Source organism: Rhinopithecus bieti, unplaced genomic scaffold (genome assembly GCF_001698545.2).
Source record: "Rhinopithecus bieti isolate Rb0 unplaced genomic scaffold, ASM169854v2 scaffold_6946, whole genome shotgun sequence".
Lineage (NCBI taxonomy): Eukaryota > Metazoa > Chordata > Mammalia > Primates > Cercopithecidae > Rhinopithecus > Rhinopithecus bieti.
Genome location: NW_016805697.1, coordinates 3,001,765 through 3,029,567, shown reverse-complemented (window position 1 = coordinate 3,029,567; position 27,803 = coordinate 3,001,765). Strand labels below are relative to the sequence as shown.

The window sequence follows — 27,803 nt, the reverse complement described above, 5'->3', positions numbered from 1 at the left end:
AATATATATATATATATTTTTTTTTTGCTTTTTTTTCAGTCACTTTTGCCCTTTTTTCTGACAGCATGAGTGGCAGTTTACCTGATATTGGTGTTCCGTGACAGCAATGAGTTTCAGCCGAATATTTCCAAATATTAAACTATTTTAGTAACATTATCATATATTAGTAACCAAATGAATGCATTAACCTGTGTATATCAAAATAAAATGCTAGTTGATATGCCAATTACAGCATTCACTATATAGTACCATAGTTATTTATTTAATGCCTGGCCTTCTTACTAGCCTGCAAGCTCCATAATGGCATGGGAGCATGTATTACTTCTTATTCCAAATATAGTGCATAGTACAAAGTAGATGCTCAATATGCACTTGGAAGGGAAGGAATAAACTGACATGCTAACTGAAATAATGTATGTGAAAGTGCTTAGTATGATTATAGGTACATAGTAGGTGTTCAATAAATGCTAAAAGAATGTGAATCTCATAGCCTCTACTTCTAGTAACTAAGAATTAAACATCTTACTTCTCCTTTCTCTGAGGTATGACTCCACCTTGCATTAACTGTTCAGATTAATTTTCCACATGTGTCCCTTAAAGGGAAACCATAAGTTGCTTTTAAGCATAAACCTCTGTGGATTAGAGTCATATACATTTTCTAAACTGTTAATGGGATCATCTATTTCTCAGTTAACAGTGGTGGTTCTTTTTTTTTCTTTTTTTTTTTTTGAGATGGAGTCTCGCTCTGTCACCTAGGCTGGAGTTTATCTCGGCTCTCTGCAACCTCTATCTCCCAGGTTCAAGCGATTCTCCCACCTCAGCCTCCCGAGTAGCTGGGATTACAGGCGCGTGCCACCACACCTGGCTAATTTTTGTATTTTTAGTAGCGATGGGGTTTTGCCATGCTGGCCAGGCTGGTCTCAAACTCCTGACCTCAAGTGATGCATCCGCCTAGGCCTCCCAAAGTGCTGTGATTACAGGTGTGAACCACTGTGCCCAGCCACAATGGTGGTTCTTTACAAGCATATCTTTGAGATTATAAAACATTTTTCCCAATTACAAAAATAATATAAATTCATTGCAAAACTAGATTAAAAGAAAAACATTAAAACTAATCTGTAGATTCACCATCAAGATAGCCATCACCAGATTGTTTATATCCACTAATTTTTAAAATATTTTAACCATTGTTAAGTGTACAATTCAGTGGCATTAAATAAATTCACAATGTTGTACAACCATCACTACTATTTATTTCCAAAACTTTTTCATCACCCAGATACTCTTCCTTAATTTTTCAGGCATATTTTATATAAGTATATTTGAAACTTTTTTCAAAATTTGAGTCAGTGTTGTATTGAATAAAGCTTTATCCTTTCTGTTCAAAGTCATGTATTTTGTAATTGTTTTAAAGTTTTTATTAAAGTATACCATACATATGAAAAAGTGCACAAATCTTAAGTGTACAACTTGATAAAGTTTCAAAGTCAACATATCTGTAAAACCAGAATGCTGATCAAGTATCTCAGAAGCATACCCTTTCCTGGGAACTACTTCCCCTTAAAATCAGTATTCTGACTTCTGACAGTGCAGTTTAAAAATTTTTAATTAAATGCAATGTTATGGTTAGAAATATAGGTTTTGGGGTATGACAGACATGCATTCAAATCCTGGGAATTAGGTAAATCACAGTCTTTATGAATTTCAGTTTCCTCATAGAAACAGAGCCAATAACATCTTCCTCACAGCATCCTTCTATAAGATGCAGAATGTTTTTAGGTGGGCCGCCACATCACACTGCTCTTCCTTCCTCTCCATGGGTAACGCCAGCTGCCTAGTCAGTTCTGATGAGAGAACCTGAATACGTTGGTTGCTGGTGCAGGATTCACACGCTAATTATGGTTCTTTTTGATGGGAGCCTCTGCTTTTAATCGGCCATCCTGGCCCTGTCCCTGATGCCACTTAGCAAATGCTGACACTTGGTCAGCACTCAGTGACAATTGCTAAGCATTGATCCTCATGCTATACGTAATACAGTAATCAACATATGACAGTTTTTGGTGCTATCATTTTTGTCACGATTATTCCTTTTCACCTACTTTAAATCAAAACTGAATGTGATATTTCTTGGTTTTCCCTCCTCCTCTCCCTTTAATCCACCTGTCTGCTTGCTTTCTGTTTTGACATTTCCCTGCATAGTATAACAACAGATGCTACATTATTGTCTGAATTCAACCAATTATATTACAGAAGAATAAACAACAGTAGCTTATTACTCCATTCATTGTACAGACAATGTCTGCTCCTCAATGTATACAGTCTCCAGGGCTTTTCCCCAGAAAGAAAACAGACCTCATATATCCCACACCAATGGACCAACGTGGAAAACAATGAAGAGATATGAGGCAAATCAGCAACCTTAAGATTTGAATATCCAACAGTTCTACTGGCAAAAAAAGAACAAAAATATATCAGTAGTTCAGTTTCAAACATACTGGCTAAGAGCAAGGGCCTCCTGTAAGCAAACACTGTTGTAAAACAACAACATAAAGGACACCTACACTCAAACGAGTCATAGTAAACAACAGTGTTAAACTTCAGTTTGATTTGCTCAACAAATATAGTTTATTTGCATTATTTTTGATTTGCAATAAAACAAGGAAACCTGGTATAAGTTAGAAATATGAACTAATCTGGGACTTCTTTTCTACTAAAATATGTGACTATTAAAAGCATTCATATCTGAGGGATGAGAAATGGGGCTATTTTTTGAAGTGAAATTAGGCAGTGAAAATAGACACCCACAAAAGACTGTCGCTACACAGTTACATTTTTTAAACAGAAAGAATAATACACACAACAGTCTCTTACAATAAGAATCAAAGACTGCCTTAATTTACTTTTATACACACATAGATGTATACATAAATACATACACACACATAACCTCTAGGCTTCTATGAGTATGTACAAATAACAGTTTATAGCTGGCTGAGGCACAGTGTTAAATAGGCTAAAGCTAACATTCATTAATTCCATGAATTCTTACTGAGCATCTTCTGTGAGTCAGGCATTGTTCTAAATGATGGGAAAATAGCAGTGAACAAAATAGATAAAAAATTCTGCCTAAATGGAGCCTACATCCTAGTAGGGTAGAGATAAAGACAACAAAGACACACATAGGAAGAGACAGTATGTGCCACATAAGGACTTTTCAGTCAACAATGGACTGTATATACCATGGAGGTCTCATAAGATTATAATGGAGCTGAAAAATTCCTATTGCCTAGTATTTAGTGCACTATACTTTTAATCGTTATTTTAGGGTATACTCCTTCTACGTATTTTTTAGAAAAGTTAACCATAAAACAACCGCAGGCAGGTCCTTCAGAAGGTATTCCAGAAGAAAGCATTGTTATAAGAGATGACAGCACCGTGTGTGTTACTGCCCCAAAGACCTTCCAGTGGACAAGATGTGAATATGGAAGACAATGATATTGACGATCTAGACCCTGTGCAGGCCTAGCCTAATGTGCATGTATCTTAGTTTTTAATAAAAGTTTAAAAGAAGGAAAATTTTAATAGAGAAAACTTATATATAAGGATATAAAGAAAGAAAAATTTTGGACAGCTGTACAATATGTGTTTTAAGCTGTTATTACAAAATAATCAGAAAGTTAAAAAAATTAAGTTCACATAAAGTAAAAAGGTTATAGTAAGCTAAGGTTAATTCATTGCTGAAAAAAGAAAAAAAGTAAACCTAGTGTGGCCTAAGTGTATAGTGATTATAAAGTCTGCTGTAGTATAATGTCCTAGGCCTTTATATTCACTCACCACTTGCTCACTGACTCACCCAGAGCAACTTCAGTCTTGCAGGCTCCATTCATGGTAAGTACCCTATACAGGTGCACCATTTTTTATCCTTTGTACTGTACCTTTTTATCCTTTTTATTGTGCCTTTTCTATGTTTAGATATACAAACACTTACCATTGTATTACAGTTGCCTGCAGTATTCAATACAGTAACATGCTGCACAGGTTTGTAGCCTAGGAGCAACAGGTTATACCATATAGCCTAGGTGTGTAGCAGGCTATACTATCTATGTTTGTGTAAGTAATGTCTAGGATGTTCGCACATCAACGGAATTGCCAATGACACATTTCCCCATCCTTAGGTGATACAAGACTGTATATCATTTTTCACAAAGTGGTGAGTGCTATGGAGGGAGTGCAGGGAATGCTGGCAGAAGGTAGGGGGAGGGGTAAAATTTTAAATACTGTAAACCTCAGTAAGCAAAGGTCTAAAGGAAAGAGGGTGCCACATGGATATTTAGATCTAAAAGAAGTATATTATACGCTGGAGTCACAGTAAGTAACAAGGCCCAGGTGCCTGGCTTGATTGAAGAATAGCAAGGCAGCCAATATGGCTGGAATGGAATGAGCAAGGGGAGAGGGGTAGGAGTTAAAGTTACAGTAGAAATAAAAGAGAGGGTGATTAGATCATCTATGGCTTCAGGAAGGACAATTAATTATTTTCCTATTTTAAAATTAAGGTATAATTTATATACAGTAAACTCTATCCTTTCATACATTCGCATAACTACCATCATCAACAAAGAAGAGTTCTGTTACCTCTCTCCCTGTTCAAATTTTTTCATCCTAGTTCCTAACCTCTAATCTTTATTCTGACCCTAGTTTTGTCTTTTCCAGAATGTTATATAAATATAACCATAAATGTTATATGAATGACTTCCTTCACTTAGCATAAAATATTTGAGATTCATCCATATTGTTGAATATATCAGTAGTTTGTTCCTATTTATTGCTGAGTAGTGAGTAGTATTGCTTTGTGTGAAAGCAGTTTACTGTTACATTTCACTTGTGTAAATACATACCTAGGAGTGTGACTGCTGGGTCATATGGTATATATATGTTTAACTTTACAAGAAAGTTTCAAGCTAATTTCCAAAGTGGATGTACTATTTAGCATTCCCATCATTAATGTGTAAGAGTTCAGTTGCTCTTCATCTTTGCCAGTACTTGGTATTTTCCCTTTTTCTTTTAAAAAGCCTTCTAAAAGATGTACATATATTGTGGTTTTGATTTGTATCTCCCTAATGGCTAAAAATGTTGAGCATATTTTGATGCACTGTATATTTTCTTTGATTAAGTGTCTTTCAAATATTTTGCCCATTTTAATACTTGGGTTGCTTTCTTATTACTAAGTTTTGAGAGTTCTTTATGTATTCTGGACATTAGATATATGATTTTCTCCTGTCTATGGCTTGTTTTTTTCAATTTCCTAGCAGTATTTTACAAATAGTAGAAGTTTCTAATTTTGATAAAGTCTAATTTAGATATTCGTTATTTTATAGGTTGTGTCTTTGGTATCAGATTTAAGAAATCTTTACCTAACTCAAGGTCATGAAGATTCTCTCCAATGTTTTCTTCTGGGACTTGAATAGTTTTAGATTTTACATTTAGGTCTATTACCCATTTTGAGTTAATTTTTGCTTGTGATACAAAATATGAATTGAAGTGTTTTAAAACTGGTTTTCTATGGGATTTTTTTGGATATGAATATCCAATTGTTGCAGCATCATGTGTTGAAAAGACTATCCTTTCTCCATTGAATTGCCTTCGTATCTCTGTTGAAAATCAATTGACCATATATGTGTAGGTCTATTTCTGGACTCCACTGACTCATGGGTCCATTTTTTTGTAAACACAGCTATGTCTTGATTACAGTAAGTCTTACACTCTGGTGATGTCCAATTTTGTTTTCTTTTTCAAAACTGTTTAGACTATTCCAGTTCTATTGCTTTCTCGTTTAAATTTAAGAATCAGTTTGTCAATCTCTACAATCTTGTAGATATTTGATTAGAACTACTGTAAGAATTCAGGTTTTATTTTGAGATGTAAGCTACTGCAAGTTTTTGAAGTGATGTGATGTGACAAATGATTTCTAAAGGATTTATTAAGACTATAGGAAAGGCAAAAATGGAGACATGGAATCAAGGTGGGAGGCTACCAAAGTAATCCAGATAACAGACAATGGTGGCTTAGATGAGGGTGATAGTGGTGGAGTTAAACATTTAAATTTTGCATATATTTGCAGAGCCCACAGGTTTGCTCATTAAATATGGATGTAAATGAGAGAAGTCAAGGATAATTCCAAGGTTTCTGGCTCTAACAACTGGAAAGATTTTCCATTTATTGAGATAGGGAAGACTGTAGAAAGAGCAGGTTTGGGTGGGGAGGGTAGGATCAGTTGTGCAATTTAAAACATATTAAGTTTCTGATGTATATGAGACATCTAAGTAGACATGATGGGCCAGCAGCTAGATATTCAAGTCTGGAGTTCAGGGAAAGGAAGAAGCTGGAAATATAAATCTGGGAGTCAAACGTATAGACAATATAATATAGTCAATATAATAGTCATAATACTGGATGAGATCAACAAAGGAGTAGAATGGATCCCACATAGGGACAGTTGATTTGACCCGATTCTGCAGTCAGTCTCTGCTCCTGGCAACCTGGAGAGTATGGATAGCTTACTATGATTATGACCTCATTTCTGGATAAAGTAAATAAGGCAAATGATCGTATTTCCTAAATCAAAATTCAGATAGATGACTTTTGGTTGCTTCTGGATATAAAGAACAGCCTGTATACCCTGTGATTTGGACACCATGAAGCTAGAATTTCTGGTCTGTTTTAATGGTTCATGAGAACAACGGAACACTTCAAACTGAACTATTGAAGAAATTGTGGATATATAGTCTCCATAATTATAATAAGGTATATTTATGTATTGGCACCTACCTTATTGAATTGTAAAAATTCAGTAAGATAATTAATGCCTATAAAGTGATCACCACTGAGTTTAGCACATATTAATTGTGCAATAGATAGTGGTGATGATGCCAATGATGATGATGACAGGGATGATTATCATTATGGCCCAGTGTGGACAAAAGCAACTTACGTAAGATAAAAATACAAATTATAAAGAGCAGTTTTACCTTAATAACCAATTTATGGTCCCAACTTCATTCTTTGAATCTGGAGTAATAAATAGAATGAATACTGGATAGAAGTTCTGGTTCTGCTTTCATCAGGCTTATGTTAGGTAAAATTTTAAAGTAGGCTTAAAACATCTTTCTAAAATTACTATTATTTTATTTATTTATTTATTTATTTAAATACAGACAGGGTCTTGCCATGTTGCTTTGGCTGGGCTTGAACTCCTGGGCTCAACTGATCCTCCCACCTCAGCCTCCCAAGTAGCTGGGATTACAGGTGTGTGCCACTGTGTTTGGCTAAAAATAGGCTTTTAAATCCTGCTATGATCTTACTTTCATCCTCTGTAAAACAGTAATAATACTATCATCCTTACCAATTGTATCAGTCTGTTTGCACACTGCTATAAAGAACTACCTGAGACTGGGTGCGGTGGCTCACGCCTGTCATCCCAGCACTTTGGGAGGCCGAGGCAGGCAGATCATGAGGTCAGGAGATCAAGACCATCCTGGCTAACACGGTGAAACCCTCTCCCTACTAAAAATACAAAAAATTAGCCAGGCATGATGGCAGGTGCCTGTAATCCCAGCTACTTAGGAGGCTGAGGCAGGGGAATCACTTGAACCAGGGGAATCACTTGAACCCAGGAGGCATAGGTTGTAGTGAGCTGAGATTGTGCTGGTGCGCCATTGCACCCCAGCCTGGGCGACAGAGTGAGACTCAGTCTCAAAAAAAAAAAAAAAAAAAAAAAAAAAAAAAAAAAACCGAAAAACAAAAAACTGACTTGAGACTGGGTAATTTATTAAGAAAAGAGGTTTTAACTGACTCACAGGCTTAACAGGAAGGATGACTGGGAGGCCTCAAGAAACTTACAATCATGGTGAAAGGTGAAGGGGAAGCAACGACCTTCTTCACATGGTGGCAGGGGAGAGAGACAGAGAGCAATGGAGAAGTGCCACATTTTTAAACCATCAGATCTTGTGAGAACTCTATCATGAGAACAGCAAGGGGAAAGAGCACCCCATGATCCAATCACTTGCCACCAGGCCTTTCCTTCAACATGTGGGGATTACAATTTAACATGAGATTTGGGTGGGGACACGGAGCCAAACCATATTACCAATTTTGTAGAGTGGTTGTGAAGGTGAAACGAAACTCCTTGAGGGCTGGACTATGCCTCGCACCTATAGCATAATGTCCACAGCACCTGATTTAATAATTTGCACACAGAAGGAGATTAACTAAATATTTGCTAAATATTGAGTGAATAAAAGATCTGAGTCAAAAACCTTAGCTGAAAATTTCTCTGCTTAACAAAAACTCCGTAGAAAAAAGTAGTACTCAGGAAGGCTTTCTTGGAGTATAGATAGTTCACACATTTCTCTAGTTACTATAAAGTCCATCCCTTAATCAGAAAAAATGTATTATTTGGGCCTTTGCAGGGATGATTTTACTATATTGTGCTTTAGCCTTATGACATTTAAAAAGTTTTAAGGCGCTGTCATACCTAACTTGCCATTGTCACAGTCAGATATAGTTGGGATTAGTATTCACCACATTGCACAGCTTACTCTTGAATAGAAATGCAGGAAATGTTGCTCTAAAATCTCAGTGCTAGAAAATGTGGAAACCTTCTGAGAAACTAGCCTTTAGATCTGATGTTACGCACAAAGTAAAACTTGTAAACTATCATATTTTCCTTTGTTTTGGCCCAAGTATAGAACAGATTTTATGGTACATGTGGAACAAACGTACAGCACCCTATCACATGGATTTGGTACCTATGCTAGATTATCTGTTGTCAATGTGTTAAGTCTTATCTTTGGCATTATCTTCCTTTGTCCTTTTCCTTTATTTCTATATCTATTCTTTCTTAATCCCTTTTAATTGCATGTATTCATCACGTAAGTTTCTTGAAGCTGATTTTGGAAAGAATAAGTACATATATAAATTAATAAAATGGGGGAGATCTTTGCTGTTGTTTGTTTTTCCTTCAGAATAGCCTTTCTCCTTATTAGGGCCAATGACCAGATCAATATACTTTTCTAGATTTTTGATTTCACTCCAACAGTTATTACACAGCAAAATGAGGCTAACCATTAAGGAATTTCCCTGCAACCAAGGTGATTTGACTGTTCAATACTTCTTTTTTTCTAAAGGATCTTAGAATATTGAAGATAATCAAAACAATAAAAGTACTCTTGTTTCTCAATGTAATTATATGGGTTAGGATTTCCAGTTAGAAGACAGGTAGTGTTGCTGTGAAAAGTCAGGTGACCTGGCTTCTGATCCAGATTATGTGTTCAACCAGTTTGGTGACCATAGGTAAACCATATAATCTTTCCGGGTCTTAATTTCTTCAGAGGTTGCACAATACCAGCTTTTCCCAAACAGTGGTTTGTGATACACTAGGATGCCATGATATGTTAATTGTTGTTCCATTAAAAAAAGGGGCAAGTAAGTTTAGACAAGATTGGACTAAATGAAAATATACCATTTCTTAATGCTGGGATTTATAAGAGCCTTTGTGACACTTGGTTGAGGGAGAACAGAGTGCATAGTATTATCCAAACTTGCATTTTATGGGAGCATATCAATAGACAAATTTAAGTAATGACTAGGTGCAAAATATAACCTGTCCTCTCTCCCACTGTACCCCAACCTCTCACATGTTAACAGCTAGAACATATATATTGAATTATGCAAAAAGGTGTTGATAGGGTCTTCTGTAAGATGATGGACTTTATCTACATTTAGAAAGAGAGAAAGTTTCAGCTCATGGTAAATTAGGTAAATCATCAGATGAAATTACATATACTGCCAAGCTCTAGATCCAGAACACTGAGTTAATTGTGTACCCTTGACATTTTGGCAAGCCAGTATGGTTGACGATATACTAATACACAGACACACACACACAAACACACACACAAACACACACAGAGCAAGAGTGTGCATGTGTGAAAAACAGCATAAAGCAGCAAGAATCCTAAACTATATTGCTTGAAATAGCTTAAAAGGATAGTGACTAATCTCTCCCTTATCTAAACTTCTGTGAAACTTGGCATATATGACTCCTATAGACACAATGATATATGGCTTTGTACTGGAATGGAGTATGAGAAAGAGCTTTATGGTCATAAAGTCCTGGATGAGAATCTCAGCTGTTCTCACTTCTGTACATGTAACTCCTCAATGAACTTCAGTTTTCTCACTTATAAAGATAAATCTCTAACCCTGTAGCTTATTTTAATGGTTAATTGATAAGCATATGTAAAGCAGCTAGCAGATTACTTAATACACAGAAGACACTCAACAAAATATTTTTTACCTTCCATTATTGATAGTCCTCAGAGTACAGAGACTAGGGTTTGTCAGGCACAATATCGTGTATATATGTGATACATACTCATAAGAGTTTTGACATGAATAAACTTTGATTTCCAAACAGTTAGGTTTCACCTATCTTTCAAGACCTGACTCCAATATTACTTCTTCTGTACATTGTCTGATTATCTCAGCTGTAAAAGATTTTTCCTTTGGCCTTGAACTCTCTAAGTATTTTGCTTTTATTTCTATGTCATTTAGCACATTTTTTCTTCATTTCCTGTTACTCCTAGACAGTCTGTATCTTCCCTCTAAGATGTAATATCTTCTGATAGGCAGAAAACATTTTATTATCCTGTTTCCCTTGCAGTGCTCAGCACAGGTCTTCTTCAAAAAACATTTGTTAAACAAGTGAAAGTGGTGGCATACTTTGACTGAGAGTAGTAACTAACAGAGTTTGCCTCAACCCCAGTTAGGGTCCTTCAGGCCTTTCCATTGCTTGTTAGATGGCTTCCTCTTTTTATAAGTGAATCTTGCCATTAATCCTACATCTAAAAAAAGTTCTGAATGTTCTTTTCTATGAAGCCAGCCTAAGAAGTCATTCGACCCCCATTCTGTTTGTGCCTACTGTACCTTAAGCATACCTCTATAATAATGTTTACATATAGTATTGTAATTCTATTTTTATAAGAGTAGGAACTCCTGGAGGGCAGGATCCATGTCTGCATCACTGTTCCCTAACAGATTTGGGGCACACAGTACATATCCCAAAAATGTTTGCAAAATGAGTGAATGAAAAATCCTCTATATTGCTATGGACATGACATGAACTCAGGGAGAAAATCTATGAAGCTAAATGAATTTCCCACATTTGGGGGCTAAAAGCAAAATGTTACAAAAGTAACTCACATTATCTTTTGGTGGGTAAAGTGAAACCTGTGAAAGGGAGTAGAGATACAATATTTCTATTCGTAGGGTGAAAGAACATCTAGGAAGAATGAGAAATATTTGTCAACAAATATTTGTTGGCAACAAAAGGGGAAGATTATAGAAAATCATGAATCTAGTACAAGATCAAGTTTTCTAAGAGTTCCATACAACAGATCAGGAATGATTAAGGAAATGTTAGGTCTTCCATACTAAAATGAGTCTAGGAAAAGGAGAGAGAAATAAGTTGTAAGAAATATTAACAGTTTTGCAGCTGGGCGCAGTGGCTCACGCCTGTAATGCCAGCACTTTGGAAAGCCAAGGCGGGCGGATCACTTCAGGTCACGAGTTTGAGACCAGCCTGGCCAACATGGTGAAATCCTGTCTCTACTAAAAATACAAAAATTAGCCAGGCATGGTGGTGGGCGCCTGTAAATCCAGCTACTTGGGAGGCTGAGGTGGGAGAATCACTTGAACCTGGCAGGCGGAGGCTACAGTGAGCCGAGATGGTACCCCGGCGCTTCAGCCTGGGTGCCAGAGTGAAGACTCCATCTCAAAAAAAAAAAAAAAAAAAAAAAAGAAAGAAATATTAAAGCTTCAGTATCAAATACAGTGGAAATACAACCCAGCTTTTGAATAACTTTTCTTAAAATTATGCCCCACCTCACGTTCCTCTTCTTGTTCTTTGCGAATCTGCTCCAAACGAAACTGTTCTGCCATCTCTCTCTCATGAGCTTCCCTCTGTTGATAAAACAGAAAAGGAACAAGCACTTAACACAGACTTGTTTACAAAGAAAGAAAGAGAGAAATAAGGAAAGAGAAAGAAGAAAAGAGGAAAGAAAGAAAAAGTAAGTTACATTCAAAGGCTCATTGTCAACATGACTCAGAGGTATATTGTGGTAATGGAAACGTTTCTTTCTACAAAAATGGAAATGAAAGCAAAAACAAAGCATAGGTCTCTGATAATATTAGGTTCCTATTCAAACACCTTTGATAGCTCTGGGTAAAGTGGCATTCAAGATCCTTCAGGACATCCTTTGGTCTTCCTTTCTGGCCTTTCCTATCTGCCCTATACCCAAATCTAAAGCTATTTAATCAGCCTCTATGCATTTTCCATGCATTCTGGACCCTTGATGCTAGCTTATATTGCTTCCTCTTCCCTCCTACTGCTCTTTTTCTGTCCAGTTCACATATACCATCTCCTCTTTGAAACATGCCCAGTACAATCCCACTCCCTGGCTCTCCAAAAAATAAAACCTGGAAAAAATTTCCACTGAAACTCCTACTCACTGAACTCTCACAGAACTCAGTGCTTCCCTTATGACACTTAGGATTCTTGGCTTATGTTACAGCTACTTGTGTTCTTTACTTAATCAACTCCACCACATTGTGAAACTTCCTTTGAGAGCAGAAACTGTGGCCTATTCATTCACCTCTCCTTCAAAGCTCAACACAAAAGCAGGTGCTTAAGAAGTATTCAATAAATCAATAGTTCCCAACCCTGACTACACATGAGAATCACCTAAAAGCTTTCTAAAATTGCTGGGTTCTATCATAGACCAACTAAAAAACAAATGAAATAGATATTAGGTTCATTTTGTTTTCATTTTCATGAAACAAACTTTATTTTGTCAAAATGAACCATGCTTTAATAACCGTGGATAGGATTATATTCTTTCTGTTAACTAAATCTAGCTTTCTCTATTGCAAACACAATATTTTTAGGGATCAAAGTGATAAAGGGTTGGCATTTAAATAATGAACAATTGAGTTATTTATCCCAGAAGTACATGACCAAGCCTACCTTTGCTCTGTCAGCCTCAAGTGAAAGGCGATAGGCCTCATCTTGCTCTCTCTTCACATTTTCTCTGGCTTCACGTTCATCCTTAAAGAAAAAGATTGAAGCATTTTTTTACATATTACTATTTTTTTTGAAAAAAAAGAAAAAAACTAATGGTAATCCTCTTTTTTTACTCCTATATGAACTTACAATTAAATAGGAGACTTTTAAAGTGTATAGGACATAAATAAGCAAACAAACAGTAAGATGAGCAGCATGGTACATAGTGGAAATAAGAATATTTGAATCCTAACTCTATAAACTATGTGACTTTGTATAAGTTACTTAACTTCTCCAGGTCTCAGTCTCCTCACTTGCAAAACAGAAATAATATTTGTCTTACAGGGTCACTGTGAGAATTAAGTGCAATAATATATAAACTATCTAGCAAAGGACCTGGCACTTAGTTCATTTTCATTATTAGTTCTCTTCTCCCTTCCTCCTGATTTTTCTTAGATAAACTTGGAGACTGTCAGTATTGGAACTAAGGACTGAGAGGGAGAACAAAGACTAGGAAGTAATCCCTGGATCAGTGTAGAAAGAGGCCGAAAGCAAAATACTCCGGTTAATCTCATTCCATACCACACCACACCACACCACTAAAGCTCTGGTTACCAATTAAGTATTTCCCCATTACATTCACACTCGTGAAGTGTGAATAACAAAAGTTATCTAAGTTGAAAATCTCTTAGAATATTTTTAGCTTCTGAAGTGATTATACCATCTGCCCATATTTAAATCATGAATTCATTTAAAATTAAAAGTTAATTCATGAACAGAATTTCTCATCTGTTATAGTCAGAAGTATAGACAATATATATATCTACTTAACTTTAATAATAAATACCTACACCTGTACACACTAGAGTGTAGGTTCCCTTTTTGGTCATTTATTTATTAGGCAGAACCATATAAAGTCACCAATATTTGTGACCTATAAAACTGGAAATTTCATAGTTAATTTCTCACTTTTTGTCTCTCCAATATATGCTTACTCAAGGCTGAATATATGCTCAGCATTCTCTTACGTGAAATACCTAATCAAGACTGGCCTTATTCCTGAAGCCTAATATATCTTCTAGTTCCGATAATTCAATTAATTCCTAAAAGTTCTGGTATGAATAGGAACATTTCATTGCTTCCTAATCTTTCAAATAAAAATTATAAAGAATTAGATGTTGCTGGCCTGAAGCTAATTGTTATACTACAAAATATGAAAAACCATGTTAAAACTGATGTCTACCCTTTCAGACATCTAAAAAGGATTAAACTTTTTTTTTTTATTTGAGGAGGAATCTTGCTCTGTCACCCAGGCTGGAGGGCAGTGGCGCGATCTCCACTCACTGAACCTCAGCGTGCTGGGTTCAAGTGATTCTCCTGCCTCAGTCTCCCGAGTAGCTGGGATTACACGTACCCGGCATCATGCCCAGCTAATGTTTGTATTTTTAGTAGAGAAGGGGTTTCACCATATTAGCCAGGCTGGTCTCGAACTCCTGACCTCAAGTGATCTGCCTGCCTTGGCCTTCCAAAGTGCTAGGATTACAGGCGTGAGTCACCACGCCCAGCCAAGGATTAAACTCCTAAGGATCCTATGCCTCTGTGGATAAGTCTATGTTTTCAAATTTAGATATCTCTTGAATGTAATCAACCAACTATGAGAATAATCTTACCTTTCTATATTTTAAATGGGGGAAATGCACAAGATGTTTAAAATTTTAATTTGACCTTACTTTCCTGACTTCACCCTTTCAAGTTATTTAAAGCTTCTCACAACATTCTGTACTTTCCCTTTGAAGCACTTACCATAACTGTAATTCATTATCACATAATTATTTATTTAATGCGAAACTACCCCATGACACTGTAAGCTCCACAAAAGCGGAGAACTTGTCTATATTACATATGTCTGTATTCCACATACTGCCTAGTCTTTGGGAGGTGTTTAATAAGCATATGTTAAATAAATGAATTATCTTTCCAGGCATAAAATACTTATTGTCTACAGCAAAAATTAAAGAAAAAGATATAGCTCATCCACAAAATGGCTGGCCCAATCTGAAATTGACTGGCTGGGCAGGAATGACTTGTTATGCCACTATGTACACATAAAAAACGGACCTTCTAAAAGCAATCACAGCTGGAAGCCCTTTGATCACAAATATGGTTTATAATAAAAGCATTCTAAGTAAACAGCTCTGCTGAAAAACAGACTACAGCAGATATGAAAGGCCATCAAATACAGGGATCTCTGCCACAAAATGTGGCACCTGGCGTATGTTCTTTACCTTGCTCACAGCTCTCCCTGACTATCCCGATAAATGGGCTGGCTTCGGCATGTGGCTCAGGATGAATTTTCCTAAATTTATCATGGCCATAGCTTCTTGTATGTTTGGTAGTTGTTGGTGAATAGTTATCATTTCTTCTTATCTGCTCCTCAGATTTTATACTTGCCTCTCCAACTGTCCTCTTCAGAGTCATCTCCAATTTTGAGAAAGAAAACTGCTTATGTGTTTCCCCCATATTATTCTACATTATTAGATTTTTTAGAAAATCCCAGGTATTGTAGTTAACACTTAATGTATAAATTTGTTCTCATAACCTGTAGATTTGCCTCTGGAACTTATCTTGTGTCCTACAAATATTGTCCTTGTAGAGGTTCCCTTTGCTATATCTAAGAGGACACATCAAAGTAACTAGAAATTTTTACACATTGATTGGGTGGAGGTAGAACAGCTAGATTATGAGATTCAGAAACAGGTCTTAAGTGTTGTTTAGACTATGGCTTGGGTTACTTGTTATTCAAACTTGTTATTCAAACACTCCTTGTCACACCAAAGTGAGAAGCTGGATTGCTCAGAAGTAAGTAATGGCCCCAGTAGGTAGCTTTCTTTGTAACATACTTGTCACTGCTGTCATATTGTGCTGTGCTACACTCATTTGTGTATTTGTCTCACTGCTCCCTACCTGAGCTGTACACTCCCGGGGTAAAAGACTCTATTTCATATGTCTTTGTATTTCCTATAGCATCTAGTGTACTATCTTACATATGACAAGCATCTAAAATATGTATTTGTTGGATAAATAAATGGAATTATCAGTGCTCAACAGTTATATACCAGAAATTCAGGAGCCTGTAAGTATTCTTCAATCTAGTAACTTTTATTTAAATATATTTTCTATCCTGAGTATTATAATGAGTTAGGAAGTGCCAGAACTATAATTTACTTATTTTTGGTTAAAAATATTTTTTGGAGTACATAGTAGGTCAATGTATTTATGGGATATGGGAGATATTTTGATACAGGCATGCAATGGGTATTAATCACATCACAGAAAATGGGGTGTCCATCCCCTTAAGCATTTATCCTTTGTGTCACAAACAATCCAGTTAGAAGTACAACTATTTTGACTATAGTCACCCTGTTGTGCTATCAAAGGCTGGTATTATTCACTTTTTCCATATTTTTTGTACCCATTAACCACTACACCTTCCCCCTAACCACTTCACCTTCCCCCACACCCCACTGCCCTACCTAGCCTCTGGTAATCATCGTTCTACTCTCTATCTCCATGTGTTTAATTGTTTTGATTTTTACATCCTACAAATCAGTGAGAACATGTGACGTTTGTAGTTCTGTGCCTGACTTATTTCACTTAACATAATGGCCTCCAGTTCCATCCATGTTGTTGCAAATCACAGGATCTAATTCTTTTTTACAGCTAAATAGTACTCTTGTGTATATGTACCATATTTTCTTTATCCATTTGCCTATTGATGCACATTTAGGTTGCTTCCAAATCTTGGCTACTGTGAACAATGCTGTAACAATTATATTAGTACAGATATCTCTTTGATATACTGATTTCCCTTCCTTTGGGTATATACCCAGCAGTGGGATTGCTGGATCATATGGTAGCTCTATTTTTAGTTTTTAAAGGAACTTCTACACTGTTCTCCATGGTGGCTGTACTAATTTACATTCCCACTAACAGCGTACAAGGGTTCCCTTTTCTCCACATCCTCTCCAACATTTGTTATTCCCTGTTTGGGGGATAAGAGTCAGTTTAACTGAGATGAGATGATATCTTACTGTAGTTCTGATCTGTATCAGAATTAGAATTTAAACATAGTCATTCTCACCATAAAGCCTGTTTTTTCCCCACTGTGGCACACTAGGTAGTTCAGCATAGTCCTCTATCTCTGAGACAATAGCCACTGAATTTTACAACAATTCACTGAAAATGATGTTTATTAAAAATAAAATATTTTATGAGTTGCCAAATGGTTCCTAAAGTAAGAATTTAACAAAAAAATGAAATTTAGATGTAATTTATTACACCCTCAGTAGTGCTAAAGATTAGTAATCATCAGTTAATTCCTAAAAGACTAATTCAAAATTCCAAATTATCAAACTGAAGTGGCTATAGACTTTTTTCAAATACTTCGCAAATGCATATACACATAGAACATTTACTGGTTTTCTGAATGCCCAGGTTAGAATGCATACTCTGCTCCTTGCTCTACCAATAGGTCCTTGTCAACAGAGACATGGCCCTGCTATCTATCTCTAGAGATACAGATCAAGATAACCTGAAGTTCTCTCAATATAAATACTTAGAGATAGTAGGTAAAATATAACAAATATGTTCAAAAAGTATTACTAAGCATGTCAGAAAGAAAGAAAGAAAGAGAAGTTTCTAGGTACCAGAAATAAAGAGGAAACTGAAAGTGAAAGATATAAATGATGAGGTAATTCAGAACCTGACAAGGTAGGTTATCCGTCTTGATAACCTAGAAGCCCCACTGTGATCAGAGATCTCATTTTGGACTTAAGCAAGGTGAGGAGGTATAAAAATCATCTCTGGAGACCAGGCGCAGTGGCTCATGCCTTTAATCCCAGCACTTGGGAGGCCAAGGCGGGTGGATCACCTGAAGTCAGGAGTTTGAGACCAGCCTGACCAACATGGTGAAACATGTCTACCAAGTACAAAAAATTAGCTGGGCATGGTGGCACATGCCTGTAATCCCAGTTCCTTGGGAGGCTGAGGCAGGAGAATTGCTCGAACTTGGGAGGCAGAGGTTGCGGTGAGCCGAGATTGCACCATTGTACTCCAGCCTGGGCAACAAGAGTCAAACTCCATCTCAAAAAAAAAAAAAAAAAAGTTGTCTCTGGGATAACTTCTGCAGCCTAATGTAAGTGAAGTTGGAGTCTGGGAATGAGGTGTGGGGGTGGGGGAAGAAAAGTTACTTTAAGAAATAATGGTTGAAATTTTTTCAAATTTGATGAAAATGAGAAAGCCACTGATTCAAGAATCTTAACAAACATTAAGCAAAAGAAACATGAAGAAACTACACCAAGGCACATCATAACCAAATAACTTAAAGTTAATAATAAAAAAATATTTAAAAGCAGCTGGAGAAAAGACAAGACATAATATGTCCAGGAAACAATGACAGCAGACTTCATCAGAAACAGTGCAACTGAGAAGACAGTGAGGCAACATCTCTAAAGTACTGAAAGAAAAAACAAACAAACAAACAAAAAAAACCCTGTCAACCCCAGAATTCTATACCCAGTGAAAATATTTTTCAAAACTGAAGGTAAAATGCTTTTCAAACATATAAAACCTGAAAAAATTCATCAATAGTATGTGTATTACAGTAAAAGTTAAAGGAAGTCTTTCAGGTAAAAGGAAAAGGATACCATAAAGGAATGGCTTTGTGTTTAGACAAAGGAATAAACAAAACTGGAAATGGGAGCTTCATAGGTAAATTAATAGACTTTATTATTCAAAACTCTTTTTTATTTTGAGATGGAGTCTCACTCTGTCGCCCGGGCTGGAGTGCAGTGGCACAATCTCGGCTCACTGCAACCTCTGCCCTTCCAGGTTTAAGCAATTCTCTGCCTCAGCCTCTGGAGTAGCTGGCACTACAGGCGTGTGCCACCAAGACTGGCAAATTTTTTTTGTATTTTTAGTAGAGATGGGGTTTCACCATCTTGGCCAGGCTGGTCTTGAACTCCTGACCTCGTGATCCACCCGTCTCAGCCTCCCAAAGTGCTGGGATTACAGGCGTGAGCCACTGCGCCCAGCCTCAATACTCTTTAAGAAACAATTGACTGTATCTCAATGCCATTTTTTACAGAAACAGAAAAACCCATCATAAAATTCATACAGAGTCTCAAGGGACCCCTAATAATCAAAACAATCTTGAAAACTAACAAAGTTGAAAGACTCACATTTCCTGATTTCAAAACTTACTATAAAGCTACAGTAATTGAAACTGTGGTACTGGCATAATGGTAGACACACAGAACAATGAAACAGAATAGAAAGCCCAGAAAGAAATTCTCACACATATGGTGGATTTATCTTCAACAAGGGTGGCAAGACCATTCAGTGAAGAAAGAACAGTCTCCTCAACAAATGATGTTAGGAAAGCTGGATATCCACATGCAAAAGAATAAAGCTAGACCGTCATCATACCACATATTAAAAAAAAAAAAACAACTTAAAATGAATCAAGACCCAAATTTAAGAGCTAAAACCACATCATTCTTAGATAAAAATATAGTTGAAAATCTTCATGACCATGGATTAGGCAATGATTTCTTTCGTATGTCATTGAAAGCATAGGTGTAAAAAAGAAAAAAACAGAAAAATTATACTTCATTAAAATTAAACCTTTTCCACTCAAGAGAGTGGAAAGATAATCCATAGAATGGGAGAACACATTTGCACGTGATGTCTGATAAAGGATTACTATCCAGAATATATAATAAACTCTGACAACTAAACAACAAAGAAACTAAACAAGCAAATTAAAAAATGGTCAAGGGCTGGGTGCAGCGGCTCACGCCTATAATCCCAGAACTTTGGGAGACCGAGGTGGGTGGATCACCTGAGGTCAGGGGGTCGAGACCAGCCTGACCAATATGGTGAAACCCCGTCTCTACTAAAAATACAAAAAAAAAACAATACCCACATGTGTGGGGGTGCATGCCTGTAATCCCAGCTACTCAGGAGGCTGAGGCAGGAGAATTGCTTGAACCCGGGAGGCAGAGGTTGCAGTGAACCGAGATCGCGCCACTGTACTCCAGCGTGGGCAACAGAGCAAACTCTGTCTCAAAAAAAAAAAAAAAAAAGTCAAAGGACTTGAATAGACATTTTCCAAAGATATATAAATGGCCAGTACACACATGTTCATAGTGGCATCACTTACAATAGTCAAAAGGTGGAAATAATCCAAGTGTTCAACAGATGAATGGATACACAAAATATGATATATACCTATAGTGGAATATTATTTAGCTATAAAAAGAATTTTAATTATTATATATACTACAACATAGATGGACCTTAAGGACATTGTGCTAAATGAAAAAACCCAAATGTGAAAGGACCAACATTGTGTTTCCACTTACATAAGGTACCTAGAATAGGCAAACTCACAGAGACAGAAAGTAAATAGAGGTTGCCAGAGGCTGAGGGGAAGGAGAAAGGGGAGTTATTGCTTATTAACTGTAGGGTTTTTTTTTTTTTTTTTTTTTTTTAAAAAAATGCCCTCTTTATCAGGCTAGGGAAATTTTACTTGATTCCTATTTTACTGAAAATTCTTATCAGGAATAGATTAGCTTTTGTCTGATGCTGTCTCTGCATCCACTGAGATGATTATATCATAAATCACACTGATTTTCAAATCTGATAAGGTAAGAAAAATTAACAAAAGGTATCTACAATGAAAAGGAAGTAGAACTCTCTTTATCCACAGATAGAATGATTAGAAATGTGGAAAATTCTATGGATTCTATCAAAAAGCTATTATAACTAGTAAGTGGGTTTAGTAAAGTTGCAGAATATAAAACAGATAACAAGCAAGCCCCTCCCATCCCCTCCCCTTCCTTCTTTCTTTTTTCTAGTCAAGTGATGCAGTGGGAGTACAGAAAGAACAAAAACATTTGTTACTGGTTGTGGTCAATTAGTTGTAAACACTACTTCACTAGGACCAGCCTATATTTCTATATACTGGCAACAAATACTCAGAACTTACAGTTTTAAAATGTCATTTATAATAGCATAAAATATACGAAATACTTGGGGATAGATTTGACACAAGATGCAAACAATCTGTATGTCGAGCATCAGAAAACAACTGCTGAGAGAAATTAAAGACATAAATAAATGGTGAGATAAATAGATCATTCTTGTGGATTAGAAGAATCAATATTTTTATGTCAATTCTCTCCAAATCATCTACAGATTCAACACAATTCCAATCAAAATACTACCAAAAATTGTTTTGGTAAGCTGATTGTAAAATTCATGTGGAAATGCATAGGACCTAGAATAGCCAAAAGAATTAAGAAAAAAAAATTAAATTAGAGGACTTACACTACTTGATTTCAAGATTTATTACAAAGCTGAAGTAATAGTAATTCTGTATGGTACTGTTGTAAAGATAGAAAAAACAAATGGGAAAAAAAAAAAGTCCAGATATAGACCCATGCATGTATGATCAACATATACATTTGACAAAGGTGCAAAGGCAATGCAGTGGAAAAAGGAAAACCTTTTAAACAAACAGCACTAGAACTACTGGATATCTGTCTCTTCCTGACCCTGAAAAAAAAACTTCAATACATACATCACACTATATACAAAATTTAACTAAAGTGGATCATAGACCAAATGTGAAATCTAAAGCTATAATACTTATAGAGGAAACACAGGAGAAAATAGTGACCTTGGGTTGGGGAAATATGACCCAAAAGCATGATACATAAAAGAAAAAATGTTTAAATTGGACTTCATCAAAATTTTAAACTTGTTTTCTCCAAAAGACAATTGAAAATGATATTGAGTGTGCCTATGTTAAAATATCACATGTAACCCATAAATACGTACAATTATTATGTATCCATAAAATAAAATAAAAAAATTAAAAATCAAAGTTAAAAATTAAATGTGAAGGCTGGGCGCGGTGGCTCAAGCCTGTAATCCCAGCACTTTGGGAGGCCGAGACGGGTGGATCACTTGGTCAGGAGATCGAGACCATCCTGGCTAACACAGTGAAACCCCGTTTCTACTAAAAAAATACAAAAAACTAGCCGGGCGAGGTGGCGGGTGCCTGTAGTCCCAGCTACTCGGGAGGCTGAGGCAGGAGAACGGCGTAAACCTGGGAGGCGGAGCTTGCAGTGAGCTGAGATCCAGCCACTGCACTCCAGCCTGGGCGACAGAGCGAGACTCCGTCTCAAAAAAAAAAAAAAAAAAAAAATTAAATGTGAGGTAAGTAGAAGACAAATATTACTACTACAATTATAAGCTGTTCATCTAACAGTGGAATTAAGAGTTATAAAACATTTCTTGGCCAGGTAAATGCTATCTGATATTTATTCTAGTGAATTATCATGATATAGTAAGAAATATTTTTGATTAATAAGCAATAATAAAACAAATCTCTGTATATTACGCTCCCTCAATAAAACTATAATTCTACTACTAAATGCAAAATATTCACTGCAGAATACATTGACATAAATAATTGGTATTTATGAAAGAGAAAGTAATAGCGACAAAACCATAGACTGAGAGAAAAATCTTTGCAAATCACATTTCAAGTAAAAGACTTGTATCTAAAACATATAAAGAACTCTCAAAATACAAAAATAAAAGGACCCCAATTTTAAAATGGACAAAAGATTTGCAAACACTTCATCAAAAGACACATAGACAGCAAATAAGCACGCCAAAAAATAAATGCTGTCTCATTAATCATCAAGAAAATAAAAACTAAAACCACAGTGAGATACCACTACACACCTATTAGAATGTCTCAGTTTAAAAGACTAACCAGGCGGGGCATGGTGGCTCATGCCTGTAATCCCAGCACTTTGGGAGGCCCAGGCAGGCGGATCACGAGGTCAGGAGGTTGAGACCATCCTGGCTAACACGGTGAAACCCTGTCTCTACTAAAAATACAAAAAATTAGCCAGGTGTGGTGGTGGGCGCCTGTAATCCCAGCTACTCGGGAGGCTGAGGCAGGAGAATGGTGTGAACCCGGGAGGCGGAGCTTGCAGTGAGCCGAGATGGCGCCACTGCACTCCAGCCTGGGCGACAGAGCAAGACTCCGTCTCAAAAAAAAAAAAGAAAAAAAAAGAAAAGACTAACCATACAAAGTGTTGATGAGGATGTGGAGTCACTGGAACTCTCTTATACACTGCTGTTGGGAATGTAAAATGGTAAAACTACTTTGGAAAACACTTCGACAATTTGTTAGAAAGTTATGCATCTATCTACTGTATGATCCAGTCATTCAAATCTTAGGTAAGTAGTTACCCAAGACAAATGACCATATTACTATATGCCTATACAAAATGTGTACACAAATGTTCATAGCAGCTTTATTTGTAACAGCCAAAAACTAGGAAATAATCCAAATATCCATTAACAGGTGAACATTTAAAAAATTGTGAAAAAAACACTATTGAAAGCAGCAGTAGTGGTTTTTATTGTACAGAGCAGACAGGTATGGGAACCTCTGTTGTAATGTAACCATTTATCATCATAAGATTTCAAAAAATAGGCATAATAAGCCTTTTATCAGTGGCTTTACGTCAACTTTAAGCCAATCATAACTGGGTTTGGAGAACTGAGTTCTCTAATAAAGACCAATTCTCAGAGACTCAAAGGAAGAGTGTGCTTAGAACTGAGTGACTTAGGGTCAGCAACACAAGGCAGACTCTTAAAACTCAAGACAGCATGGAAACGCAAGGTTACATGAGACTGCTCAGCCTTATTCCTAAAACAGGATATGGAGAGAAGAAACAATTTAGTGAGAACTGAAACTACCCATTCACAGCTTAGCCCACTTGATTTTATTAACAAAAATAATGATGGCACATACAGGGTTGTATCAAAGACTGACAATCTTTTCACTGGAGGCTGGGGGCACATCAGTATTCAGAGTGAATTAGGTAAAAGTAATGTGTTGGTTTCATTGACTGTTTGACAGGAACTAAGGTCAGGCAGTTGACTCACATGTATAAATTGTATAGCCATATCATAGTGCTCAGTGGCTGCTGGAGGCTGGACTTGCTCTATATGGCAGCAGCCTGTTTTAAGATCCAGGTTAGCTAATAATAAAGTATTGGGGTCTGTTGGAATACTGTTTTTTAGTATAGCTGAACATTCAAGCTTTCTTGGGTGTATGTGTGCATGATGGGCTACTCAGAAAGAAAAATACAATATATTGTATTGAGCTATTTTGCTGTGTTTTTAAACTTTTTTTTTTTTTTTAAAGAAACAGGGTCTCACTCTGTCACCCAGGCTGCAGTGCAGTGGCATGATCATAGCTCACTGTAGTTTTAAACTCCTGGGTTCAAGTGATTTTTTTTTTCCTGCCTCAGCCTCTGAGGAGCTGGGATTACAGGTGTGTACCACCATGTCAGGCTAATTATTCTAATTATTATATTAAAAATGTTTTTAGAGATGGCGTCTCGCTATGTTGTTCAGGCTGGTCTCAAACTCCTCGCCTCAAGCAGTCCTCCTGCTTTAGCCTCCTGAGTAGCTGGGATTACAGGTACGAACCACTACACCTTGCTCTTATTTTTAAAAAGGCATTTGTGTAAAATTTTAAAATACAAATGTTAAATTATCCTATTAACACTGTTAATAATTGCTAGATGGTAGCTGTACAATATTGCAAATACAGTAAATGCCACTGAATTGCATACACTACAGTGGTTAACTTTATTTTAGGTAAATTCCATTTCCATAAAAAAATGTATATATATTGTTAATGGGCCAGGTGCAGTGGCTCATGCCTATAATCCCAGCACTTTGGGAGGCAAAGGTAGAAGAATTGTTTGAGGCCAAGAATTTGAGATCAGCCTAGGCAACACAGCAAGACCCCTGACTCTACAAAAAATTTAAAACAGTCAGCTGGGTGTAGTAGTGTGTGTCTATAGTCCCAGCTACAGGAGCCTGAGAAGACTTACTTGAGCCCAGGAGTTTGAGGCTGCAGTGAGGTATGACTGCACCACTGCATTCCAGCCTGGGAAATAGAGTGATTCCCTGTCTCTTTAAAAAAAAAAAAATTGCTAAAACCAAAACAAAAAAAAAGTAACATTGTGGTATATTCATGTGGTGGAATACTATTCAGCAAGTAAAAGGAATGAATTATTGATATATGCAACAATGTGGAGAATGTCAAAATAATTACACTGAATGAAAGTAGCCAGACTAATGAGTATATACTGTATGATTTAATTTTTAATAAAACTCTAGAAAATGCAAGCAAATCTATACTAACAGAAAGGTCAGTGGATATGTGGGACTTGGCTTGACAGCGACAGCAGAGAGGGATGACAAAGGTACAAGAGGAAGGCCTTGAGAGTGATAGTTAACTATTTTGATCATGGTAAGGATTTCATGGGTGTATACATATGTCAAAACTTGTCAAATTATATACTTTATATAGGTGTGCTTTATTGTATATCAATTGTACCTCAATATGGATTTAGAAAATAAATGATTAATACTGCAAAAAATTAACAGATGAATGAAACAGTAGCTTGGACATACGTAAAAGGAGAATTAATGAAATGTGAGTAATCTCAAGAAATTATCTAATTGCAACACAGAGATACAGAGAAATAAAACATGAAAGAGAAGTTAAGAGACAAGGAAGACATAGTCAAGAGTATCTAATATGCATCTAATAGGAAGTCTAGAAGAAGAGAATACAGTGGATTAAGCAATACCTAAAGAGACCATGTTTCTGAATTTTCTAGTATAGATGAAAGACAAGTACTCAACATCAATTTCGATTAAACAGCAGCTTGGACATAGGTAAAGGGAGAATTAATGAAATGTGAATAATCTCAATAAATTATATTACTACACAGATACAGAGAAATAAAATATGAAAGAGAAGAGACATGGAAGATACAGTCAACAGTGTCTAATATGCATCTACTAGGAAGTCTAGAAGAAGAGAATACAGTGGATGAAGCATACCTAAAGAGATCATATTTTTGAATTTTCTAGTATAGATGAAAGACAAATACCCAACATTAATTTCGAATGGTAACCCCCAGTTTTAAAGAAACTCCTAAACTGAATAAACAAATAAATTGGTTGGCCTCATCATAGTCAAGGACTAGATCACTGAAGCCACCTCACCTATAGAATACCAGCCCTGATTCTTAATGCTGCTGATCCAATGATAAGACCCTGGACAACTAGGTTGTAGTAACAGAAGTAGTACTTAGAACCTTGTTAACCAAAGTATGGTCCAAGGACAAGCAGTATTGAAATCAATTTGGAGCTTGTCACAAAAGGAGAATCTTGAGCCCCATACTTCAGAATAATTGCATCAGAAATATGAACTTTAATAAAATCTCCAGGTGATTCCTATCATATGCAGATTAAAATTTGAAAAGCACTGCTTATAAGACTGTAGAAGTCTTCTGAGTGAGGGATCCTATTGATCTTGTAGAAAGCAAGAAAATTTTGATTAAAGTAATATATCAACACTGCTTAAAACTGGTTGGGATGTTATTTTTGCTTTCAGAAAAGACATAAATGAGGGAAGTTAAATCCACACTGGGGGAGAAGAATGGTGAAATACTAGAACTGGGACTTAATCCTTTAGCAGCCAGTCAGGAGTTTGGAAGACAAGACCTGTGCTTATGAACAGACACCTCACAATAGGTTCCCAAATGGATATGCAAATTCCTTACATAGGAACATGTTCACTGAGAGCATACATTCTGAGAAAGGAAATAGAGAGAGACAGCCAAACACCTATTCCTCTCCAAAATGTCAGCCTTGTTATGTGGTATATCCGGCTAAATGGTCTACAGAATTTTGGGGGGTGGTGTGTGTGAGTGTAACAAAGAGATGATATAATGGTCACTGACAAAAGTTGAATACTATGTTCTATGGAGACTTCTCCAGTCAGGATTCCTCCCTGAAAGGAGACAGATAAGACAATAGAGAAATGCTTACTTTCAATCACAGGTTAGTAAACTATGTAAGGTCTTTGGGCCAAAGCTGACTTGTGGCCTGTTTTTGTAAATAAAACTTTATTGAAACATGGCTATATCGATTCATTTGCATATTGTTTATGGCTACTTTTGTGCTACAATGACAGAGTTGAGCAGCTGTGACAAAAGTATATGGTCCCCAAAGCCAAAAATATTTACTATCTAGCCCTTTATAGAAAAACTTTGCTGACCTTTAAAATCAATATAAATGTTGACGAGTTGATGGGTGCTGACGAGTTGATGGGTGCAGCACACCAACATGGCATAAGTATACATATGTAACAAACCTGCACGTTATGCACATGTACCCTAGAACTTAAAGTATAATAAAAAAAAAAAAAAAACTTTATTGAAACATGGCTATATCGATTCATTTGCATATTGTTTATGGCTACTTTTGTGCTACAATGACAGAGTTGAGCAGCTGTGACAAAAGTATATGGTCCCCAAAGCCAAAATATTTACTATCTAGCCCTTTATAGAAAACTTTGCTGACCTTTAAAATCAATATAAATGTTGACGAGTTGATGGGTGCTGACGAGTTGATGGGTGCAGCACACCAACATGGCACAAGTATACATATGTAACAAACCTGCACGTTATGCACATGTACCCTAGAACTTAAAGTATAATAAAAA

General features: G+C 36.4%; 1 protein-coding gene across 1 annotated transcript in view; it reads right to left on the bottom strand.

The window, feature by feature from the left end:
• FAF1 (Fas associated factor 1) overlaps positions 1 to 27,803 on the bottom strand; it is a 222,464-nt gene that overhangs the window by 39,346 nt on the left and 155,315 nt on the right. Inside the window, exons 10-11 of the mRNA XM_017873517.1 lie at positions 13,082 to 13,162; positions 11,941 to 12,018 (exon numbers count right to left, since the gene is read on the bottom strand). Coding sequence (XP_017729006.1) covers positions 11,941 to 12,018; positions 13,082 to 13,162 — 159 coding nt within the window. The remainder of the gene's footprint in view (positions 1 to 11,940; positions 12,019 to 13,081; positions 13,163 to 27,803) is intronic.